The sequence below is a fragment of the Manacus vitellinus genome, unplaced genomic scaffold, assembly GCF_001715985.3.
Source record: "Manacus vitellinus isolate BGI_N305 unplaced genomic scaffold, ASM171598v3 scaffold_38_pilon, whole genome shotgun sequence".
In the NCBI taxonomy this organism is placed as follows: domain Eukaryota; kingdom Metazoa; phylum Chordata; class Aves; order Passeriformes; family Pipridae; genus Manacus; species Manacus vitellinus.
Window position 1 is genome coordinate 6,298,455 of NW_021940526.1, and position 23,757 is coordinate 6,322,211.

At 48.2% G+C, this 23,757-nt stretch overlaps 2 protein-coding genes across 4 annotated transcripts in view; one reads left to right on the forward strand and one right to left on the reverse strand.

Moving 5' to 3' along the window:
• On the forward strand, nt 1-17,731 carry RTN4 (reticulon 4). 2 transcript variants are annotated; one of them, XM_008924838.2, is made up of 7 exons: nt 1-186; nt 6,890-7,097; nt 8,944-9,082; nt 14,439-14,508; nt 15,120-15,166; nt 16,235-16,293; nt 16,684-17,731. In XM_008924838.2, the coding sequence occupies exons 1-7, from the start codon at nt 153-155 to the stop codon at nt 16,724-16,726; spliced, it is 600 nt and encodes a 199-aa protein (XP_008923086.1). In that variant the 5' UTR covers nt 1-152; the 3' UTR covers nt 16,727-17,731. The 2 variants fall into 2 exon arrangements, with proteins under 2 accessions (XP_008923086.1, XP_017933001.1); XM_018077512.2 differs by lacking the exon at nt 1-186 and adding an exon at nt 3,580-3,882.
• A 1,192-nt stretch (nt 17,732-18,923) lies between these two features.
• EML6 (EMAP like 6) overlaps nt 18,924-23,757 on the reverse strand; it is an 88,186-nt gene continuing 83,352 nt past the window's right edge. For both annotated transcript variants that reach the window (XM_018077514.3, XM_018077515.3), the window contains one exon: nt 18,924-19,977. In XM_018077514.3, the coding sequence (XP_017933003.1) occupies nt 19,953-19,977 (25 nt within the window). In that variant the 3' untranslated portion in view covers nt 18,924-19,952. The remainder of the gene's footprint in view (nt 19,978-23,757) is intronic.

Here is a 23,757-nt window from a genome sequence, read left to right on the forward strand (position 1 = left end):
ACCCGCTCCTGCAGCACCAGTGCAGCACCACTGCAGACTGCCGGGGAAGCCCATGAGTCCCACCCTGGGCTGGAGGGTCCTTTCCTGCAGCTCTGCCCTTGGAATGCATAACTGAGAACCCCGGCTGGAGGGCACATCGCGGCTCAGGAGAGATGGACAGTCAGCCGAGCAGCTGGAAGGATAAGGGTATTTATTTATTCTTTCCTCCTTTTTTTTTTTTTTCCTGATTTTCCGGGTTGTTCGTAGCCAAGGGGGGTTATAGCACGTATTTAATCGGGAAATGGCTCTAAGATGGGAGATCCTTTAGGTTGGGGATTGCAAAAGCTGCGGGTTAAAATGGGGAAAAACGAGCAGTGCAGAAGAATCAATAATTTATGTAGGTGAAGCAGCTCGTGTGACACTGCAGATCTTTTCCAGCCCCACAGAGCATATTAATGGACGGCTTGTTTGGGAGCGTGTGGCACAAGCACCGGCACAGTCCGAATTTAGTGCCTGTGCCTTGGAAATTTCTAGATTATTAATAATTTATCAATACCAGCCATTAACTGAATAAAACACAGTGTCTGCAGGTCATGTTTTAATTTTTTTTATGAGGAGAAATCGCCTGCAAACCATGTGGGGGGGTTTGAAATCTACCCTTAATCATGTTTGCTTTGGATTTTTCATAAGTCTGTTGAATTCTAGGTAAAACTGTGCCTGATTTGTCAGGATTTACAGCCCTAATATCGAATTGTTTGAGGTAAATAAGTAGCTAACCTTAAATTAGTGTGGTGCTGACCTTTGTTCCTGTAAGCACCAATGGGAGATCTCCAGTGTAAATCTCTGTGGATCATTACATTAGTGCTCAGTGTGTTAGAGTTTAAGCCTTATTTGAATACATAATCTTCATACTTTATCAACAGGACAAGCTTCAAAAAAATTTAATCATCTCTGGATCCTTAAATATCTTTTTAAAGGGACCTGTCGTGCTTGGTGCTTATGAACTTTTACTCTTTTTTTTATAACTGTTGTTCAAAATCTGTTTGGTTTTTTTTTTCCACTTGGACAAAAATTCCAGCTGGAATCCACAGAATGCTCTAGCAGTACCTAAATACGTAGCAAAAAAAGCCCTGCAGGTGAAAACACTTTCCCTCTGCAAAATAAGCTTCTCAAAGTTTAATCTTTCGTTAAAGGGCTGTAAAATATTAAGAAAAAATATTCTGTTTTGTAATATGTTGTCGTGTGTGAGTAGTTGAAATGGTCAGTGTTTCATACAGCAGGCCTGAAATTCTTGGGGTTGGGAAGGAAGAAAAGGAAAGGCAAACAAAAAAAGAAAGGGGTGAGGTGAGGAGATTTGTGTAGAAACCGAAAGGCAGGTTCCCTTTGGGTGCTGAGGCCCAGTTTTGAGGTCTCAGGTTTCTTTACAACCAGCCGAGCAGGGTTGGTGGTCTGTCCCTCAGTGCCGCTGAAAGCAGACATTTCCAACCCTGGAATTTGAGGCCTTGGCAATCTTGGACTCCTTTTTTGGTTTAAAAGGCAGGAATTGCCCATCCTGAGCGTGGCACCCTTTGGGGGGGATGCACCTGGGCAGGGGGTCATGGGAGCATCACGCAGTGAACCCAGCACACCTGCCCTGGCCTGGGGGTGTTGGGGGCTGGCAAAGCTGCTCCGAGCAGCTTTTGAAATCCCCCTCCTTGTTTTTACGTCCCCCGAGGTGGAGGAAGCTGCTTTCGTGCCTGGTTCTCCCTCCATGGAAGCCCCCACAGCCCTGAGGTTTAATTCTGATTTAACTCGTACAGATGAGGCCTGAAGGAAGATGGAAGCAGACAGGAGGGTTTTGGGGGAAGGAGAAGAGCCCGGTTCCTCTCCTCCTGCAGCTGCTAAAACCTGGCATAGTGTGTTGTTTTGTTTAGAACAAGATGAAGGCGCCGTGTTTCGTGTTCCTCCTTCCTTAGGTCAGGCTCCAGGGGCACAGAGAACGATGGGTAAAGTTCAGGGACCGATTGCACTATTTGTGGTGCCCCAAAATAAACAGAGAAGCAAAGATTGCAACATGCCCCTTGCCATGCTAAAAAATGCCTTTCAAAAAGAATTAAATCGAAAACCGGGGAAGAGCGAAAAGTGTGGGTTCACAGTTGGACTTGGCAGCTGAAGCACAACTTTCTAATGACCGTAACCCTAAATTTAGATGTGATGGGTGTGCTGTAGGTGGGGAACCAGCATAATGCAAGTGGTACAACCTGTGGTATTGATTAATACCTGTGGTATTGATCATCTAGATAGGCAGCGTGAAATAGGTTTACCCTGGGGGTGGCATGACTTTTATTTTTAGCTCTTTTAAAGACAGGCCCTATGGAGTAATTGGCACTAAAATGTAGCATTTATTTATTCAATTTTTAATGATTTCAACACATTGTCAAGTTTTAATGGCTGAATATTGCTAATGGCAGGATGAACACCACAGCTGTACTTCCAGGCCGTCCCAGGATTCATATTTTTTTAAGTAATGGGCTGAAAATCTGTCTGAATTCTGGTTCAGCTCAGTTGAATGATGGCAGAGGTTGGATAGGCTTGTGCAGGCCTATTTTTAATTTTTTCCATTAATAATCAGGGCTTTGGACTGATTGTTGGTACATTGTGCCCACATGCACGAGTATATGGTTAAGTAGAACTGAGAGAAAAGCGCCTCTTTGGCTTGTTAGTACTGAATGGTTAGATAATATTTGGGGTTGTTTTTTGAGAATCTGCTAGTGCTGGGCTGTGAAATCTTTATTTTCTGGTTAGGGATTGTGGGGCAGATGTGCCAGGTCTGGAATGTGCGTGATGCAGCCTTGTGTGGCGAGCTTTGGGATGCGTCCCGCTGGACGTGCTGCTCCGGGGGCACGTCTGTCCCTGGGACAGGGAAGGCTCTGTTGGGCTGGGTCGGCCCCACGTGCTGGGCCCCACGTGCAGTCATGTGGAACACCCGCTCCCACCAGCTGGGGCTTGTGTGGTTGGTTCTGACCTGCAGGGAGACACTCGAGGACCAAACCGGCTCCTGATGCGTCTGAGGAGCGTGAACGGAGCCTTCAGTTCCGTGGCCCAGTCTCTGCTCCTTTTAGGACAGGAACAGGAATTTTAAATGATCTTTCTGAGACAGGAAGCCTTGAAAACGTCCACTTTTGGAGTGCTGGTGGGGCTGGTGCTGGACACGGTGACCACCTGATGGTTGGTGGCTTCTCCTCGGGGTTGGGCTTGGAGTGTGGAGGTGCAGGGTCAGGACTCGTACTCTGCTCCAAGGGAGCCCTGGAGATCACATCGTGTGTGAATGTGGAGTTTCTGTAGTGTAACTGGAAAAGGCTTCTCTGGACAGGAGTGACACCCGTTTGCGGTGGTGTTGTGGGGTTTGCCGTGGGTTTTCTCCCAGCCGAGTGTGCCCGGTGACAGATGCGAGGCTGCCCTGAAAGCTGCCCATTCTCAGCGCTGCTGTCCCGGCTCTGGGTTGGTACAGCCCTGGCCGTTCCTCAGCTGCTCCGAAAAGGCTCTGCCCCGTGCCTGTGCGCTGTTATCAGAGCAGCATAAAGGCTCTGTGCTTACCTTCCACATTACAGAAAGGTCCCAGTGTAACGTCTGTAAATCCCGCAGTGTTCCCCTGCCCTGTGCCGCGACACAAGCAGCCTTTCTTCGGCGCTGAAGCGGCGGGATTGTTGGGCCGCGCCGCGCACAGAGGGGAGCTGTTCCCCGGGCGGGAGCCCCTGCACAGCTGCATTCCCGGGCCCTCGGGGCCGGCCCCTCGCCTTCGGGATGGCTGGCGGAGCTTGCGTAGCTCCGACCCCGCAGCGCCCCGGCAGGAAGAGGAAAGCGGCGGGGCCGAGCACTGCCAGAGCCCGGCGAGCTGCACGCTCAAGATGGAGGCCAAAATGGGTCAGTGCTTCTCCTCGCTTTGCTTTGGGCACCTGCGGGCCGCGGGCGGCTCTCGCCTGGCCATTGCTCTTTCTAAAAAAAGAGGCGGGCGCTCGGTTCAAAGGGTTGCTTTTTTAAAGAGGATTATTGCGCTAAATATATATCGGACCGCTTGGTTTTTTTTGTCGTCAAAACCGGTGTTAATTGTTCGGATGTAACTTAAAAGCCTTTTTCTTTCAGATTTCTAGAAATACGGCGAGAAAGCTTTGTTAGCACTTGCTTTAAAAGCAGAATGTAACCGGATGAGTTGTGCATGTAAGGCACGGATGGAGCAGCACTATTTTTAGACGTGCCAAGTGCCAGTTCGTGCTTACCAAATGTAGGCAGCTGTTCTTGGGTTGGAATAGGCCTGGGCTACGGGCATTGCATGCGTGAGATTATTCTTCAGATTGTAGAAAAGAAAGCTTACAACAGTTTCCATAAGGGAAGATATTGCAGGGCTGTTCCTCAGAATTGCTTTCGTTTTTTTCTGTTTTTTTTTTTCTTTCTTTTCATTTGCTGTGAATATCTTGCATGTAGGTTAAAGCCAGAAAGCTGCTTCGAGTAGTGCTTTGAATCTTTTCCTTTAGAAATAAATGCAAGTACCTGTTTCTCATCAGTAGAATATAAATTACTGGCATTGTGTGCTTTCCTGGACTGCAGAATTATAAACCACTGAGTTTCCTTTGAGGAATTTAAATGAAACCAGATCCATATGTCATTAAGCCGAGGCTCATTTGCTCCTTCTCCAAATGGAGAGGAGATGGTGCGAGGAAAAATGCTCCATGTGCAGCTTCACTCTGGTCTGGGAGCTCCTGGCTTGGGGATTTTTCTTATTGATTACCGAGAACAAAGGACTTGATGGGTCTCTAAAGGCCATTTGGCATTTGCTTTGTGCTTTAATTCCAGCAGCCTACCTTTGTTTCTCTCTCCTGGAACCCTTCACTGGGATGAATCGCTCTCTTTGCATTCCTTAGAACTGCTCTAATGCATTAATGCATGGAATGAGTGATTTTCTATGGAGCAAAGAGCCCCCTGTCAGTGGAGAGGCTTTAAAGAGGAGGGAGTCTCTCACTTGCAGCACTAGTACTGCTGCAAGGGGAGCAGGGCTCACACTCGGTGTCACCTGATACAGGGGCAGCTCCCGAACTCAAATGGATGGATGCTCAAGTTGCAGCGCTTAAAAATAAACACAGCTTCAGTATTTGCAGCAGATGCTCTGAAAGAAATGAGTTTCTTGCATTATTTAGGAGCACAAAATCCACCGACTGTTTTTGGCAAGCCTGGTTTTGAGGATCTCACCCAGGGGGCTGCTTGCAGCTCCGTTTAGGTTTACAGGCTACAACGCCCTTTAAGTCAATCTCCCTTTTTTTTTATAAGCTCCTTTTACAGGCTCGACTTGCTTAGTGCAGGGTGTACGGAGACGCTGATGGGCCCTTCTGTGCCGAGGAGCAAAGTCAAAGAAACCCAGGCAAATGTTGCTGGGCTGGGCCGGGCTTGGAGGAGGACTCGGATTGGCGGGGCAGGGTCTATCTCTCACCCCATATGTTTGTGCCGTCACATGGTGGCCACTGCAGGGCCTGATCTGGCTCCTGGTTTGCTGGGATGGGATGGGATGGGAAGCCAGGCTGGGGGGAAGCAGTGCGTGGGTGGTGCTGGAGGGGGGAGGCTGTTCTCCCCACAGCACTTCTGGTTTGGCACACACTGAAGGTGTTTATGCAGCTCTAACCTGTCTCTGGAGGGCTGCAGGAAATTTCTGCTGAAACATGACTTTGAATATTTGGATACAATGGTTTGCATTATGAATTTAATTTTTTACATTATGGATTTAATTTTCTGACCTTGGTTTTCATCTTTCCTGCAGTTTAGTGCAGTTTCCCTGTGGGAATAATTGGAAAGTTCTTGTGTGAAAACACACCACAGCCCCAGTGGCCTTGGCACGTTGTAGCTACAAAGGTGTTGCACAGACTCTGCCCTACAGAGGCTACCAGGAATTAAGTGTTGGTGCATTACCAGGTTTTCATCCTGCAAGAAATATTAGTCAAAATTTTTTTTTAATCTTTTTTTTACAGTCATTTAGACAAAGAATCTGTCCTGAACTCTGGTACGTTATTCTGCAGTTAATTTTGGTGACGTTTAGGAGGAGATAGGATTACTGAACATGCAGTGCAATAGTAATAATTGTTGTATAATTTATCTTGAACTCTGTATCTAATGCAAGCAAACAGATCTGCACTGGGTGTTGTCAGCCCTTACCTAAGGCTTGTGCAAGGGTGTAGTTTACTCTGGGCAGTGATGCTAAAAATGGCCCAACGCTGTGTTCCCTAATGAGGGTCGCTTAAGGAAAACTAAACTTGGTTTGCAAATGAAGTCTTTTGCATTGGAACACGGCAGACTCAGCCTGGATTGACATCTCAGTGAGATTATTCCCTCTTGATGGCTCAGTCTGTCACCCATAATCAACATTATAAACTCCCCTGGGAATGCTTCCATCCAAAGAAAACAAAGTGAACTGCTAATGAGTCTTTGAGCAGGGCCTTTGCTCGACCAGACTTGGAAAGATGGAATGGTTTAGAGATGTGTTGGTGTCTTGTCATCTCTCCTAACAGGGAATTGGAATCCTTCTCTTTGGGAGTGACCTCCACAGAATGCACAACAATGGGGTGAACTGAAGCACAAAGTGCTGTGGTTCTGGTGCAGAACAGAGCACAGGAGCTGAAGAGATTGATTCTGACATTGCTTAAGGGCAGAATTGTTCTTAAATTTTAGCAGTTGCATGTGAGGTAACCCTGATAGCAGTAATGCCAGTGATGTGAGTGCAGTGCAGAACCAGCACTAACTCACCTATTTCTAGCTGTGATTGCAGCTCTGCTTTGACACGTTCCATTCTTGGTGCCTCTCAGCAGCCGAGTGAGCAGTGCTGTTTTCCTGTGTTCCCGTGGATGCCAAAGGTACCTCGCTCTAATTTCTCCCCTTGTTTCAATCCTAGTTGTTGACCTGCTTTACTGGCGAGACATCAAGAAGACGGGAGTGGTGTTTGGTGCCAGCCTGTTCCTGCTGCTCTCATTAACAGTGTTCAGCATCGTCAGCGTCACAGCCTACATCGCCCTGGCCCTGCTCTCGGTCACCATCAGCTTTAGGATATACAAGGGAGTCATCCAGGCCATCCAGAAGTCTGATGAAGGCCACCCCTTCAGGTGGGATTTCCTCTTCCACTGTGGGGTTGTGGGAAGCAGAGGGTGGCACGTTGGGTAATAACGTAAATAGTCTCTAGACTGAAAAATGTGTTCCCCACAGTTTGTTTTTCTCAGTGGTCCCACAATAAATACAGAAATGGACCAAGGATTTGGTACAGGGGCGTTGATTTCCCTGGGAATGCGTTAAAAAAGTAAACCCCTTCAGTCTGGTGGAACATTTCAGAATGGTGTGGCCTTTAGAATATGAACCAGGGACAGAATTTAAAGAATACCCAGCACTTGCAACGTGATTTATTTAGCAAAAATCAGAATAAATATAATAGGGGTTAAACTGTGACAAGGGGCTGCTTTGATCTTTTTGGAACTCTTAAGAACGCTTTTAAAATGTGTGCTTTGTTCTGAGCTCCAAGGCTGCCTTGTCAGAGGCAGAATCCAGGTGCCTGTTGTTGCAAAGCTGCATCTTAAAAGAAATGAAAACTTATTCCTGTGTTAGAGGACTTGTTTCCTGTTCCTGACAGTGCATGTTCTCTGTTTCCATGCCAGCCCTGTCCCACTCAGCTGTGGTTTCCCTCCCTTCCTCCCACACCACATGCAGTGCCTCCTTTACCCACTGCAAGCCTAACACAGTATGGGACAAAAAAAAATGCCCCCCTCCTTAGGGTGAATAATTCCCAGCTGAAATCCTGTTTGCTCCTCAGTATCCAAACAACGCTTCCAAGTTCTTTCTTCACAAGAGGAAGCAGAACTTGTTCTACCTGTGCTCTTTCTGCAGTTTGTTCCTAAAAATGCTGATATTCCTAAGTAGCCTCCAGACATTCTCGTCCAACATCCTTGGTTGGTTGCTTTTTGTCTGTGTAGCTTCAGCTACAAGAAGGATGTTTTTGCTTGTAACATCCCATGAGATAATTGAATTTTTGATGAATATCTCCTGGATGAGCTGAGAAGGGTGAGCAGATGGAAGCCAAGGGTGATTGCAGAATACAGCCCTGAAATGGCTGCTGCAGTTACCATTTAAAGTACTTCAGTTTGTCTTGGATTTGCCACAAGGTCATGTTTAGCTTGGCCTTAAGTGACATACACAGGAGCCTCCACTGTGCATATTTTATTAAAATAAAAAAAAAAAATAATCAAACAAACCCACCCCAAAGCAGAATCCTCCCAACCAAAAGTAAAAGTTTACAACTGTAAAATGAGTTCCCTGTTACAGATGTGCTGCCTCGCTCCTTCTACCTCCTCCAGCACATTAGATAAATAAATTATACCTTGTTTAAAGACAGAAATTGTGTCCACGGCCACTGCAGCTACAGATAAAAGTGGCAGTGGAGTGGAAGGAGACCTAACCAGATAGGGGTTTATATCTTTATGCAAAAGAACTGTCACTAACTGTAAGAAAGTCTTTTTTTTTCTTTTTTTTTCTTTTTTTCTTTTTTTTTTTAGCAAATGATGAAAAATTTAGCTCATTTTCCCACACCATAATAGATTTGTTGCAGCTTAATGGCAGCTCCACAGGTGCCTTCCAGGGGCATAAATGGATATGTTGCTTTGGTGGGATTTTTTTCTTATCCATGTGTTAGCCTGCCCACATGTATAAGGTGAGCCGGGGTGTGACTGAGCAAGCAGCAGTGAGAAATAGATGTTTTTCTTTTCTCCTGAGAGATCGTGGAGTTTTTTATTAAGGTCCACTGAAAATGACTTGGGCAGTTCTGTGGTGTCCTTTCGAGGTTCCTCCCCCGGTGAGGTTTTCCCCTGTGTCACACAGCCAGATGTGTGGCTGCTGTTTGTCCCAGGTGTGACCCTGTTGGGCAGCACTGGCACAGGGAGGTCTCACCCTCTGCTCTCCCTGCAGGGCCTACCTGGACTGTGACGTGGCCGTGTCCGAGGAGCTCATCCAGAAGTACAGTAACGTCGTGCTGGGCCACGTCAACGGCACCGTGCGCGAGCTCCGGCGCCTCTTCCTCGTCGACGACCTGGTGGATTCCCTGAAGGTGAGTCCTCCCTGCCCCGTGTGAGGAGGTGCTGCTTTAAAGGTAAACCAGCAGGGAAATGAGCCCAACTCAAAAGAGAGATTATAAGTCAGAATAACAATTCAATAAAATAATACAATAAGTAAGACTATACAGACAAACAATTGGTTTTAACCCACAAAACCCAAATGTATAACCCAGCACCCTGGGGGGTGAACAGAGTGGTGTTCTTTGGGCCCCCTGAGTCCAAAGGAAAAGGAGAGGGGAAAAAAACTGTTGGTGAGAGTGGTGGTGCAGTCTGGTTGAGAGTGGTGGTCTCAGTCTGGTTGAGAGTGGTGGTCTGCAGTCTTCCTCTGGATCCCACAAGTGGTTAAAAAAGTCCCAAGACCCCAAGATTATCTATCCTCCAGTTCAGGCAGGAATGCCCAGTGCCTCCCTCAGGGCGGGGAGTTCCACACTGGGTGTGAGCACAGGAGCATCCTCCTGTCTCATGGGCCTCTGAACACCCAGTTTATAGCCTGAGGAGTCAGGGGTGCTCTGGGCAGAGGGTGTAAATGGTCTATTGAGAACAGTTTCTGGGCAGTGGCATGGAAGGCTGTAGAATACCCAGTTTTGGGTTACACCCATCCAGTGATGAACTGGTCCCAGCTGTTCTAACTAGGACACCAGGTCAGCAAACCCTGCTGCTCCCTGCAAACAATGGCTGTGGTTGGGTAAACAGCGAGGTTCAGTTTGCTGGGGAGGTACCTCAGGCACAGATTTGGGTGTATCAAGGGTGGATAACTTCAGCTGCACTTGGACAGGGGGATAAAATCCCAGCTCCTCACTGGTGATTCCCAGCAGGAATCTGTTAAGAAAACAAGCCACTGCTCCACTAATCACCAGTGTGGATGTGTCCCTCTGGAAAACCTGGTTTGAGGCTGCATTGCCTCAGTGTTCTGGATTTCTGTCTGTGGTTAGCACACAGCTCCCTGCTTGGACAGGAGGGTTCTTGTGTCCACTTCCTGAGTGATCCCCTGGAGCTACTGGGAAGGTGGACACTTGTCCCAGCCCCTGGATTTGGGAGTGAAGAGCTGCTGCTTTTAGTGAATTCCTGAAATAGGGTTTGCAGTTACTCTGCCTGAAGTGTGCAGTACATCCAAGTGGGGTTTAATGGGATTTATTGAGGGCAGCAGAGCAAAACTGACAGAGAAGAATAATAAACAATCAAAATGAAACAAAGAGAAGGGAAAAAAACCCCAAAACACAAGAAAACCAATCCCCAAAAGAAAAGAATTGGCTGAAAACCCTCAGTTTTGTTCTGAGAGAATTATATTCTCCCCTTTCAGGCTTTAGTCACCTTCCTTTGTTTTTCAAAGGGGTGTTTCCTTTACCAAGTGCAATGTGTTGTCCACTTCTCTTTCAGTTTGCTTAATCTTCTTGAAAAAAACTTGCTTTTATCCTCCAGTAAATCCCTTCCTTAGTGCTTTGTAAAGTCCTTGGAGTTGTTGTAGGGCTGGGGGAGGGGTTCCTTGTGAAGCATGGGGAAAACAGGGAGGCTGTCCAAGTCTCTGTGGGATTTGTGGGATAGAAATGGGGGGCAGACCTGGGCATCTTACCCACACTTTGTAGATCCAGTTTCTCTTTGTGCTCCACCTTCACACAGTCTGTGCCAGAAAAACTGCACCTGGGGCTGGGCAGGGCTCCTGCAGGGGGTCTATTCCCTCTGGAAGCCTTGGAAGGCTGTGTAGGAGAAGGTGTTTTTGGGGGGAACTGGTTGAGTTGTTCTTGTCATTTTTCTGGCCATGATCAGTTGTGCTTAAGTCGTGTTTGGATCTGATTAAAGAACAGCACAGCACAACTCAATCCCGAGGTCACTTGTGTTTGGGATGAAGCCCTTTGTGGTACTGCCCTTGCTCTGGGTTAGGAGAGTTTTCACACCATTTGTGTAGAGATCCCAACCCCTTGTAGTCAAACAGGAGTGAGCAGCCAACTGCTGTTCCAGTGAGCACTGCTTTAAAAATGAGGCCTTGTGGAGGAATTATGTTAGAATTAGAGTTAATTCCAGCCAGAATGACTTCAAGGCACTCTAATCACTTTTAAAATACTACAGTACATAGGAAAGACATGTTTGTTCAGCTGAACTAATTCGTTTCCCCTCTCTCCTTCTGACATTTAAAATGTTTTATGTAGGTTAATTAGTCTAATTTATGGTGGTTGGGAACAACCCTTTATATGAAGCCAGTGAATGTCAGGACAGTTCACCAGCACGAGTTACTGATTTTTGAAGAGTTTGTGCTCGAGGAGAACGTTGAGATTCTGGGCTCTTATGTAACAGAATGGCCCTGGTTTAAAATAAAAATATCTTGGCTCATGTAGTTTAAACATCTTCACTATAGGAAATCATATGTTTGTGTATAATTCAAGTTACAGAGCTGTAATGTAGAAAATGTCTGCAGGTCAGTTTATTGTGTGTAATAATTCCGGCTGTAAAATCTCTCTCGTGAAGATTTTTTTTCTTCTTTATTAAACAATGCCTCAGTCAGGGAAGTCTTAAAATGGACTCTAAATATTTATGTAGCACAAGGAGAAATTCCTCACAGCTCTTGAGGAGTAGTGCCAGAGGAGCCCTTGCCAGAGTCCCGGGAGAAGGTGCAATTTGTCCTGGTAAAGAGTGATCAGTGCAGTGGGAGCTGTGCTGGCCCTGGCACAGCTGAGGGTTTGAGAAACAGAGCTGTGGGCTGGGCCTGGAATGTTCTGTAGTAAAGAAGGGACATGGGGGCAGTTCTGGATTTGGCAGTTTTGGGCAGGCAGAGCTGGAGCCAGTCCATCAGCTGGAGGGGGTTCGCTGGTGTACACAACACTGGGAGGGTTTGGCTGAGCTGGGCTGGACAGCCCTGAGCATTCCCACCCCTGCACGTGGGAAGGGCAGGAGCAGCTCTGCAGGTCCATCCTGGCCTTCTGCTCCTTTTTTTTCTCTTGTCTTCAAGCTTTAGGCATTTGGAGGTGTTCCAGGTAAAGCTTTTTGTGCTTGTAAGTGTCTCTTAGACGTGTTTCAGGTGAGCCTTGGAGTGTTTTTAGTGGTCCCTGGGTTTGCCTTGTTTCTAAGGGAAAAAACCCTGGAGCCTGATAATTCAGTGTGGGATTGAGTGTCCATATCATCCCATTTGGGGTGTCAGAAGGGTGCAGGGAGAGGAGCTGTGGCAGGGGGGTCTGAGCTCTGGGCTCTGTAGCCCCAGCTTTCCCCAGAGCTGCCCCTCACTGCAGCGTGTGTGGGGCTGGGCTCAGGGTCCCTGCCCCACCCAGCCCCAGCAAGGCAAGGGGATCAAAACCTACTTAGACTCTGGTGCTGCTCTGGACAGACTTTGGGAGAAGCAAAACCTGAGTCAGTCTAACGTGAACTCCTGGATTTTGCTCTTTCTCGAGCCATAAATTCAGTGCTCACTAATAGGGTTGGATAATTCTGATAATTGTTGGACTTTGGGATTGATTCATGTCCTGTTACCCCTCTGCTTACGTAAACTCACACTTTCTGCCCTGGGCACAGTTGTCAGCAATATTCCTCACTGCTGGGCTGACTGGGCTGCTGCTGAGGCTTTGGGAATTGTGTCCATGGGGAACAAAGCATGGATAGCTGTAAGGATGCTTCACTGTGGGTGCTTGAGGCTGGTTAATTCACTGCAAGAGAATCCTTGTGAACCATCACAAACCTGGGGGCTGGAACCTTTCCCCCCTTGGCCGGGGGGATGTGCTGCCTGTGCTGGCTCTGCCCTGGGATTGTTTGCTCCAGTAAAATGCCCTGTGCAGGGAGGGCACAGCCAGGCTCACCCTGGCACTGCAGAGCTGAGCTGGGCCAAGGTTTGCAGAGTTGCTTTGTTATTCTTGATAAACCTTCAGTGGCAGTGCAGGGCTGGCAACTCTGCAGTCTGGGCGTCGACTTTGTGCCCCTTGTGCTGCTTTGTCATGTCTGCAGAGTGCTGCCAGATAAAGAGCTGCATCACTTGCAGTTCATTGCCCTGAATTTTGAATGGGATCAGCTCTGAATGAACCTCTTGCAGTAAACTTCATTTCATCTCAAAGGTCATGGAATTAAACTTGTGTTGAGTGTCAGGCCCTTATCTTGTTTCTGGCTGTTGATTTTGTTTGCTTTGGGTATTTTACATCCTAAGATAAGCTAAAATTGGAGGTTGGGATATATAAGTTCAGAGTGACCTGGCTGCAGGTCAGTCAGCAGAATCCTGGTCCCCACCCTCGGCCCTTCACTGGGTGTTTATTTTCCTTGCCAGCACTTTGTCCCATCCTTGCCTTAGTGTCTCACCTTGGACTGTTCCCTGTGCCCAACTCTTTCCTTCCCTGGTGCCATGTCAGCCTTCCCATGGTGCCTGTCCAGGGTTCTGTGGTGCCTTGTACAGAAAATACCCCCTGTGCTTGGCTGACCCAGGGGCTGGGGGTCTGTGTGAGGGAATCAACTCTGGGAAAGCCACTGTTGGTGACCCCCAGCCCTGCTGCTGCTCAGCTCCTCCCTGGCCATGCAACTCTAGATGGAACTGGCTGATTTTCCTTGGGAGGAATCCTGCCCCGAAATAGAGCTGGCACCCCTCCCCTGGGATAGGTCAGAGGTGTGCCTGGGACACTCCACCTGGCACGGGCAGAGGGGCTGGGCCTGGGCAGAGCTTTGTGGAGCTGGTGGAGCAGAGCCTGTGTCCCACCGGGCCCCGTCAGCGGGAGGGAGGAACAGGGCTGGACAGGGAGCCTGGAATGTGGCACTGTGAGGCTGCAGGTGTCTGTCAGCACGAGGGGTGTCTTGGCTTCTGAACTTGCCTCGGACTTGGAGCCAGCTTCCATTTTAGGGCACTGTTGACTCCTCTCTTTCCTAAATCTTTTAATATCCAAAGCACCTTTGGGCTTTTTTAAGGAAAAAAGGTAAATCAAGCCAAGCCTCCATGTTACCTCCTAGACAGGCTTTCCTCTGATGTGACAGAAACCTCTGCCTGGTGTAGTCAAGGGTTCAGTGAGAGCTTTGCTGAGCAGAGGGTGATGGCAGTTTGGAGCCACAGTGGACACTCCAGAGTTGGCTGCAGGGCCCCCCACAGCAGTGACCTGCTTTCTTTCTGGCTCGGTGTCACTCACCAGCCCTTCAGCCTCTCCTGGCCTGTGCCCCCTCGGGAGGGTGGGAGACGGGAGCTGTTTGCCCGTCGTCCCTGCCATGGCAGTGGCAGTGCAGTGAGGGCAGAGGACAGGGCAGTGACTCCAGCCCCGTGCCCTGCCCCTGCAGCCAGGCTGTCCCCACTCTAGTTCCAGGGCTGTGCAGGGGGTGTGGGGCTGTGGGGTGTTCTGTTGGGGTTTGCAGGGTCTGTGCTGTCCCAGCCATGCTCACGGGCTCTCTTTGCCTTTGCAGTTCGCGGTGTTGATGTGGGTGTTCACTTATGTCGGTGCCTTGTTCAATGGTCTGACATTGCTGATCCTGGGTAAGTGCTGCCAGCTCCCTTCAACTCCTGCCACTCCTGCCTGGGGAAGCACTGAGCTCTGGGCCACTCTGGGAGCCTGTTCCTCTGGCCTTAGCTGTTACCTGTGGGGCCTTTTTCTAGGGCTGTGGTAACACTGCACAACAGGTCATTTTGAGTCTGGAGGCTGCTGGTTTTCCAGACATTGTATTTACAGGCACGTTTGCTGTGCTTGTCCCTGTCAGGGTGAGCCTGTCCTGGCTGTGCTGGGACTCTGGGGAGGTACAGGATCTGCTGTGGCCCTGTCCCACTGCACTTTTATTCCTTGTATCCCACAGCTGGCCGGCTTCAGTGTCAGAACCAAGTGATGCCTGAGCATCCTTTGGGAGGGATTTGCATAACCCACAGTGGAAAAGTGACCTGTGACCAGACTTACTGTACAGTGAGCCCTGGAGAACAGCCCAGGCTCTCCTTAATAGGGATTATTTCATTAACTGGCCAACAATTTGTGTCTGGGGCTTAGTTATTTCTTGTACCTTTTTGCCAGACAGGTCAAGGGGTGGAAACCAGTCTTTGTTTTGCCTGAACACCATCCCTGTTGTCAATACTTACACCTTTGATGTGCTCTTTTCCAGCTTTGATTTCGCTCTTCAGTGTTCCTGTTATTTATGAGAGACATCAGGTGAGTGTTTAATAGAATTCATTAAATGCCTCATAAAATCAACTTTTTTGAAGCAGAACCAGAAACAAATAAAACTAAAATTAATTTTGTTTTTTAAAATCTTTAAAGCCTTTAAAAATAGGCCTTTAACCAGGAGCCAGGGCCAAGAAAATCAAGTTCATTTTGAAGTCCAGACTGTGTGTGCTTCCCTCCTCCTTTCTGGTGGAATTGGAAGAGGTTTTCCCAGCAAACAGTTGTGGAAAAGGCCTGATGAACCTGGAGGCCTTCTGTGCTGGTCAGCTTTGGTCAGGACTAGAGCAGGCAAGGTGTGCTAATCCTGCTGTGGCAGCACCTCTAAAACAATTCCTGAAGAAACCTCTTTGGAGCTGATATTCAGGATTGGTTTCCCGAAGCCCTGTGGAATTTGTAGCCCTGGCAAAAACAGGAGGTGGGAGCTGCTCGACCCAGTCCAGTGCTGTTCCTGGGGAGAGACACCAGTGTAAAAGGAGGAGGGAAGAAGGAGCCAAACTCAAATGCCTGTGATTAAATTATAGCCAGGACTGTCTTGGGCAGGTCAGGGCACAGGAGGGGGGAGCCAGCTCTGGCTTAGCCGTTCTTCTCCCCTTTCACAAACAAGGGCCCCGGAGCCCAGGCTGGCACTGGGAGAAGGGAGGCTGGAGCAGATGGTGGAGCCCCACGGGGTCCTCCGAGCTCCTCGTGCGCAGTGAAAGGAGAGCTGGAGCCCAGGGCAGGAGGATGGCCAGGGATGGTGGGGCTTAGCCCGGCTCCTCAATCCTCTCAAGCTGGTTACCAGGCCCAGCTAAGCAGCTTTGCTGCTCTGGGGGGCCCTGAGGGGCCCTGGCTGGGCACCCACAGCTGGCTGGGCTGGACCAGGCAGGAGCCAGGGGGGTTTAATGGGGGCCTTGCCCGCTGGGCCCTGTGCTCTGGGCATTCCTGGAGGCAAACACTGGCACAGCAGCTCTGGATCACTGGGAAATCCCCATGGCTGAGCTCCCACTGCACCCAGGGCTTCTCCAGGACTCTGCAAAGGGACAGTTGGACTCTAACTTGTGTCTGCTTCAATTCCAGGCCCAAATCGACCATTACCTGGGACTTGTGAACAAGAATGTCAAAGATGCCATGGCAAAGTGAGTTGCTCTGCTTTGGTTTCGTTGCTTTCCCTTTGTGCTGATGACAGTTCCTGGTACATGTGCCACTCCTGTCTAGGGCAGCAAATGTGTCATTGCATGTGCCAGGAAGAAAAAGGTCTTTTTTACTCTGGAATGGTGAGAAAGTCACCTCCTTTCTTGCTGGTGCTGGTGTTAAATCGAGCCTTTATTATTTCTAATGGAAATCTGTGGATTAGTGACACCTGAGCCCCTCAGCAAGTGCAGTTGAGGGGGAGGGCGAAGAGTTTAGAGTTATAAAGTTGTGTTGTGATAGTTCTTTTCACATGTTGCTGTTTTGAAGACTATGTTTATACCTACTTCTTCTCTGTTACTCAAAGGCTGTTCTTTTCCTTCTCCTTCCTCTTGCAGGATCCAAGCAAAGATCCCTGGGTTGAAGCGCAAAACTGAATAAAAAAAGCCCGAAGCAACTTATCAATAGGAAGTTCATCTTTTAAGGGGGAAAAATACTCATTGGATTTCCACGGGGAGGGTCAGGGAATAGCAAACCCCTTGACATTGCAGTGCAATTTCACAGATCTTTATTTTTTAGCGACGCAGTGTTTGAGGAAAAAAAAAATAACTGTTTTGACTGCCATGTGTTTCATCATGTTAAGTATTGTAAGCTGCTATGTATGGATCTAAACTAATCATCTTTCCTTCCCCTGTGCAGCTCTGCTCATACCACGACTGAGAGCTGTACATGCTTCACCCAGGTAGTTGTGCTGCGGCCGGAGGGGAGAGCAGGGGGGGCAGAGGAGAACAAACACTTCCCAGTCTGTGCACTGTGTATGGTCTGTGTAGATTGATGCAGATTTTCTAAAATGAGATGTTTTAGGAGAATATACCAGTTTAGCAAGTTTTGAAAAATCTTGCCTTTTTGGTATGAGTATAGCTGTATTGTGATTTTATTGTTTTATCAATTGCCAATATATATATATATGTGTTTCACAAAGCTTAGATCTTTCAGCTGCTCCACAGTGCTTTGTACTTCAGAGAACTGGCTGAGGCCTGGGCGAGCTCCAAGCTCGAGCCTGACAAACTCAAAGGTCTTCTGTAAACACTGGCATCTGTTGGAAACAACAGCAGAGACCCGAACAAAGAACCTGCACATAGAGTAACAGAGAATTCCAGCTACACACTTTGTTGCACAAATGTACAGTAGTTGATCTTGAGCAAATAATTCTCCAGCTCTCAGACTCTGATAATCTGTGGACCGAGTATCTAATGCTGCAAATGTTGTTTGGAAACTTTTAAGCCCTGTCCTGTTATGCAAGAAATGAGAAGTGAACATTTCTACACTTGCAGTTTGAGCTGTGCTGAACTAAGTCTGTGGAATGCATTGTGAAATGTAAAAACCAACAAAACCGCAAAAAACCCACCCCAGAACCCCGAGTCTCAATAAAGCTTCTAGACAGAACGTGCCCTGGGTATTTGGTGTCTGGGGCAGCTCTAACCCTCTGTGTTTGCTGGGAGGTGCTGGGGTGGCTCCAGGTGGTGCCAGCGTGTCCCTCGGCTCCTCCTGCTCCTCCTCTCCTGGCACTGGAACCAGCTCGGGCAGCTCCAGCTCCCAGTGAGTCTGAGGGGTCTTGGTTTCTTTGGGTTTTGACACAATGTTTGGGGCCATTTTCTGCTTGCAAGGGAATTGTAAAGCAAGTCCCAGGAGTCTTTCCAGATCAACTTGCTATTTGGATTTAAGAACTGGACATGGAAAACTTGTATCCAAATTTATTTGAGACAGAGATTTTCCTTTAATGGCATCTTGACCATTGAAAATATAAAGTCATGCATTAATGTTTTAGTTTACAGTTTAATGCAGCGTTCCTGGGAACACTTCATACGTGAAGCCAGAGCAGAGACACAGAGACTGTGTTTTCCTGACACACACTATTGCTTTAAGGTACTTTTCACATCACTTGATTAATTAATTAATGAATTCTGCCACACAACTGCAGTTATTTGGGATACAATCACTGTGGAAGGAAGGCAAAGATGATTGATTAGAGCACAGCAGAGGAGCTCACTGATGTCACCACGTGACAGAACAGGATTGGATCCCAGAGGTTTCCCTAAAAACAGACTGCACAGGGACTGCTCTGTGTGTGCCCAACTGCTCTGCTGGGCAGTCATATAAGGCATTAATAAATTCAACTGTAAAAAAAGGTGATTTTTGAGGTTGCTGAAGCACTTTGTGTGTTAAACAGGCAGGAATCCACTCCTTTAACGGGATGTTTTCGCTACTTTTCCATGCAGTGGCAGCAGAGTGGCCTGGCAGGAAGGTTCCAGAGCTCAGAGCCTGTTGTCCTGAACTGGGACTAAAGCACTGTTTAGCATTGCTTTGCAAAGACTAAATGTAAGTAAGTCTACATGGTTTGTTTTAGCCTTTATTTATTTTAATTAACAAAGAAAGGTAATTTAAAAATCTGGTAGTGGTTCCACACCAGCAATTTTAAGTGGCTTAAATGCCAGTTTTGACATTGCCCACGTTTGCTGTTCCTTTCTCAACAGTTTCTGTGGAAAAAGCTGAACTTGCTTTTTCCAAGTCCACCGTCCCTGGGGGTTTTGGTTCTGGCAGAAGGTTCTAACAAGTGGAGAGTGACTTTCCTTTCCTCTTGGGAATGTCTGTGGTCCCAGTCCCCCCAGGGCAGCTCCGGGCTCAGTTCAGCTGCCCCAGGGCCCGGGCTGGGCCGAGGGGCTCCGGGAGCAGGAGCAGCAGGATGGGGAGAGGAGCCCAAGGGCCCTCCAGGGACATTCCAGGGAGCCCCTCTGGAATGGGAAACAGGGCTCCTTAGGGGCTTTTCCCAAGGTTCTGGCTGGCCACTGCCTGTGGAAGTAGCTCCCTGTAAAGCAGATTTTCCCAGGAAGAGCAGAGGGCAGGAGCTCTGCGGGAATGAGCCTCGTGTGGGTGTGGAGGTGAGTGTGCCCGGGTGTGCAGACCCTGTGTGCCCCCTGCCCAGGAGGGGCAGTGCCATCAGCTGGTCCCTCTGGCAGCATGGAATGCTGTGGGAATTCCCTGGGGAGGTATTAAAGGCCAGGCAGAGCCCAGGGATGGGGTCAGTCCAGCTGGAGCAGGGGGTGGCTCAGCCCTCCTGGGCCGGAGTCGTAGCACCGTGTGTGGAAAGCAGGGGGTGGGAGGCAAGGCTGGAGCCCAGACTGCTGGAAAAGTATTCCAAGGCACTTCATGGAGAGAAATTTAGCCAAATGTATGTATTTAAAAGCAAAATGGACTTAAAACCGTGATCCTTTGCTCATCCAATTCCAGAAAGCTGCAGAGTGCCCCCCTCCTGCTCGGGAAAGGCTCCCAGCTTTCCTGGGGGCCCCCGGGTGGATTGGGCAGCGGGTGTGGTCAGAGCCTCCCCCTCCTGCCCAAATGGCCAGGCCTGGAATTTGGGAAGGGATTTTCTCTGTGTTTTCTCCCTTTGCAGCCCTGGTTTGAACAGCACAGGACTGGGCCAAAGCAGCTCCATGAGTGGACTGTTCCCCCTTTGGCCTCCCAGGGCCCCAAAGGGTTCCCTGCAGACCTCGGCCTCCTTCCCAGGCCCTGGGGCTGTCCCGGGGCTGTGAGTGCTCCGCAGGTGCCCCCCAGGCACCATCCCGGGGCCTTCCCGGCTGTCCCAGTCCCTGCAGCAGGAACAGGCTCCTCACAGGCACCGCCACACGAACACACTGCGGGAGAGAGAGCAGGGAATGAACCTCGGGCACAGCCCAGGGACACGGGAGAGGAGAGGGGGGAAAAAGACAGGGTGGGAGAGGGTGAAATAAAGACAATTTGGGGTATGTGTGTGAAACAAAGACTATTTGGGGAGGTGAAATAAAGACTATTTAGGGGGGTAAAATAAAGACAATTTGGGGTGTGTTTGAAACAAACACTATTTGGGGAGGTGAAATAAAGACTATTTAGGAGGGTAAAATAAAGACTATTTGGGGTATGTGTGTGAAATAAAGACTATTTGGGGGGGTGAAATAAAGACAATTTGGGGTGTGTGTGTGAAATAAGACTATTTGGGAGGTGAAATAAAGACTGGACCCTGGAACTCCTCCCCAACTGCCAGCACTGGATCCTTCCCAGGAGAGAAGGAACCACTGTGGAGGTGAGTGTGTGTGTGGGGTGTGATGTGTGTGGAACGTGTGTGTGGAATGCGTGTGCGTATGGGGGGGTGTCTGGCTGTGTGACGTGTGTGCAGGTGGGATGTGTGTGTGTGGAGGGGACACGTCTGGCTGTGTGATATGTGTGTGTGTGCATGTGGGACGTGTGTGTGTGTGTGGGACATCTGGCTGTGTGTGGGTGGGGGAGTGTGGGGGGTGTGTGTGTGTGAGAGGTGTGTGTGGGTCGTGTCTGTGGGACGTGTGTGTGTGTGGGACGTGTCTGTGGGATGTGTGTGTGTGCGTGTGGGACGGGTGTGTGGGATGGGTGTGTGTGAGGGAGGTGTGTGTGTGTGTGTGCGCGTGCATGTGGGATGTGTGCGCGCGTGTGGGACGTGGGTGTGGAATACGTGTGTGTGTGGAATATGTGTGGGGTGTGTGGGGGGGGACGTGGGTGTGTGTGTGGGACGTGGGTGTGGGATGTAATGGGTGAATGGTGTGTGTGGAGGGGGGGTGTGGGACGTGGGTGTGGGGGGGGACGTGTGGTGTGTGGGGGGTGTCAAGACGTGTGTGTGGTGGGAGCGTGTGTGTGTGTGTAGAGAGACGTGTTGGGGGATGTGTCTGTGTGGGTTGTGTCTGCATGTGATGTGGGGGGGAATGTGTGTGTGGGACGTGTGTGGAATGTGTGTGTGTGGGATGGGGGGACTTGTATGTGTGGGACGTGTGTGGGGGTGAGTGATGTGTGTGGGATGTGTGTGTGGGTTGTGTCTGTGTGATGTGGGGGGGAAATGTGTGTGTGTTGGACATGTGTATGGGATGTGTGGGGGTGTGGTGTGTGTGTGGATATGACTTGCGTGGGACGTGTGTTTGTGTGATGTGTGTATGGGATGTGTGTGAGACGTGTGTGCGGGATGTGTGTATGGGATGTGTGTGGATATGAGTGTGTGTGAGAGGTGTGATGTGTTTGTGACGTGTATGGGGGGTGGGATGTGTCTGTGGGATGTGTGGTGTGTGTGATGTGCGTATGGGATGTGTGTGGGTATGACGTGCATATGTGACGTGTGTGGGGGGGTTGTGATGTGTGCTTGTGATGTGTGTTTGTGGGATGTGTGTTTGTGGGATGTGTGTGAGATGTGTGTGTGAGATGTGTGTGTGATGTGTGTAGGGGACGTGTGTGAGACGTGTGTGCGTGGGTGTGTGTGATGTATGTGGGATGTGTGTGTGTGGGACGTGCGTATGATGTGTGAGGCGTGTGATGTGTGATGCGTGTGTGGGCTGTGTGTGACGGGTGTATGGGATGTGTGCAGTGTGGGTGTGTGTGTGGGGGGACATGTTTGTGATGTGCATGTGCCGTGTGTGTGTGGGATGCGTGTCTGGGCTGTGTGGGGTGTGTATGGGGGGCAATGGGTGTGGGGTGATGTGCATGTCTGGGTGTGTGGGATGGGGTGTGAGGGATGTGGGGGGCGTGGGATGTGTCTGCGAGCACACACACGGTAACAGTACGCTGAGCACGCCCCGAGAACATGCTGAAACACACAAACACACTGAGAACATGCTAAAACAGGGAAGCACATGCACACACCAGGAACATGATCAAAAACCGGCTAAAAATGAATGTTCCAGGGACACAAACATGCTACAATCATGCTAGCACCATGCTAAGAACATGTGAACTTTATACTTAGAAAAAGTGAAACTAAGGTTTTCAGCATGCTGGGCTTGGTGTGATTTTTAGCATGTTATTTAGAACATGCTAATGTCATACTAAGAACATTTAAAAATCATGCCAAAAATATTAATTTCACTTTTTGTAAGCATTTTTCACGTTCTTAGCATGACACTAGCATGTAAAAAATAACATGCTAAGAACATGCTAACGTCATGCAAAGAACATGCTAACCTCATGTCAAGAACATGCTATCGTCATGCTAAGAACATACTAATGTCATGCTAATGTCATGCTAAGAACATATGATAATCATGTGAAAATATTTTCCCCTTTTTGTAAGCATGATTTTCACATGTTCTTACCATGACGTTAGCATGTTTGAAATGACATGCCAAGAACATGCTAATGTCATGCTAACAACACGCTGGTCATGCTAAGAACATGCTAATGTCATGCTAAGAACATGCTAATGTCATGCTAAGAACATACTAACATGTGAAAATCATGCGAAAAATAGTGAACACGCAACAACACACAACACGCTAAGAACACACATCAAAATGCTAAGAACACACAAAACCATGCAATGACATGCTAAGAACATGCTAAAACCATGCAACACACTAAGAACATGCTACAACATGCTAAGAACGTGCAACACGCTAAGAACACGCAAGAACACGCTAAGAACAAAATAACAAGCTAAGAACATGCAACAATGTGTTAGGAACACACAACAACATGCAAAGAGCATGCAACAACATGCTAAAAACACGCATCATGCTAAGAACACACAATTCTGGAAATTTCTGGAAAATGCAGGAAAGGAAATAAAATCTCAGAAAAGGAAAGTTCTTAAAAGTTTCTGGAAATTTCTGGAAATTTCTGGAATGTTCTGGAATTTTCCGAAAGGAAATAAAATTTCAGAAAAGGAAATTTCTGGAAAGTTCCAGAAAGTTCCGGAAAGTTCTAGACATTTCTGGAATTTTTCGAAAGGAAATAACATTTCCGAAAAGGAAATTTCTGGAAAGTTCCGGAAAGTTCCAGAAAGGTCCGGAAAGTTCCGGAAAATTCTGGAATTTTTCACAAGGACATGACATTTCAGGACACGAAATTTTTGGAACGTTCCGGAAAGTTCCGGACAGTTCCGGAAATTTCTGGAATTTTTCGAAAGGAAATAAAATTTCAGAAAAGGAAATTTCTGGAAAGTTCCGTAACTTTCTGGAAATTTCTGGAATTTTTCAAAAGGAAATAACATTTCCGAAAAGGAAATTTCTGGAAAGTTCCGGAAAGTTCTAGAAAGGTCTGGAAAGTTCCAGAAAATTCTGGAATTTTTCAAAAGGACATAAAATTTCAGGACAGGAAATTTCTGGAAAGTTCCGGAAAGTTCCAGAAAGATCCGGAAAGTTCCGGAAAATTCTGGAATTTTTCAAAAGGACATAAAATTTCAGAACAGGAAATTTCTGGAAAGTTCCGGAAAGTTCCGGAATTTTCTGAAGGGAAATAAAATTTCAGAAAAGGAAATTTCTGGAAAGTTCCAGAAAGGTCCGGAAAGTTCCGGAAAGTTCCGGAAAATTCTGGAATTTTTCACAAGGACATGACATTTCAGGACACGAAATTTTTGGAACGTTCCGGAAAGTTCCGGACAGTTCCGGAAATTTCTGGAATTTTTCGAAAGGAAATAAAATTTCAGA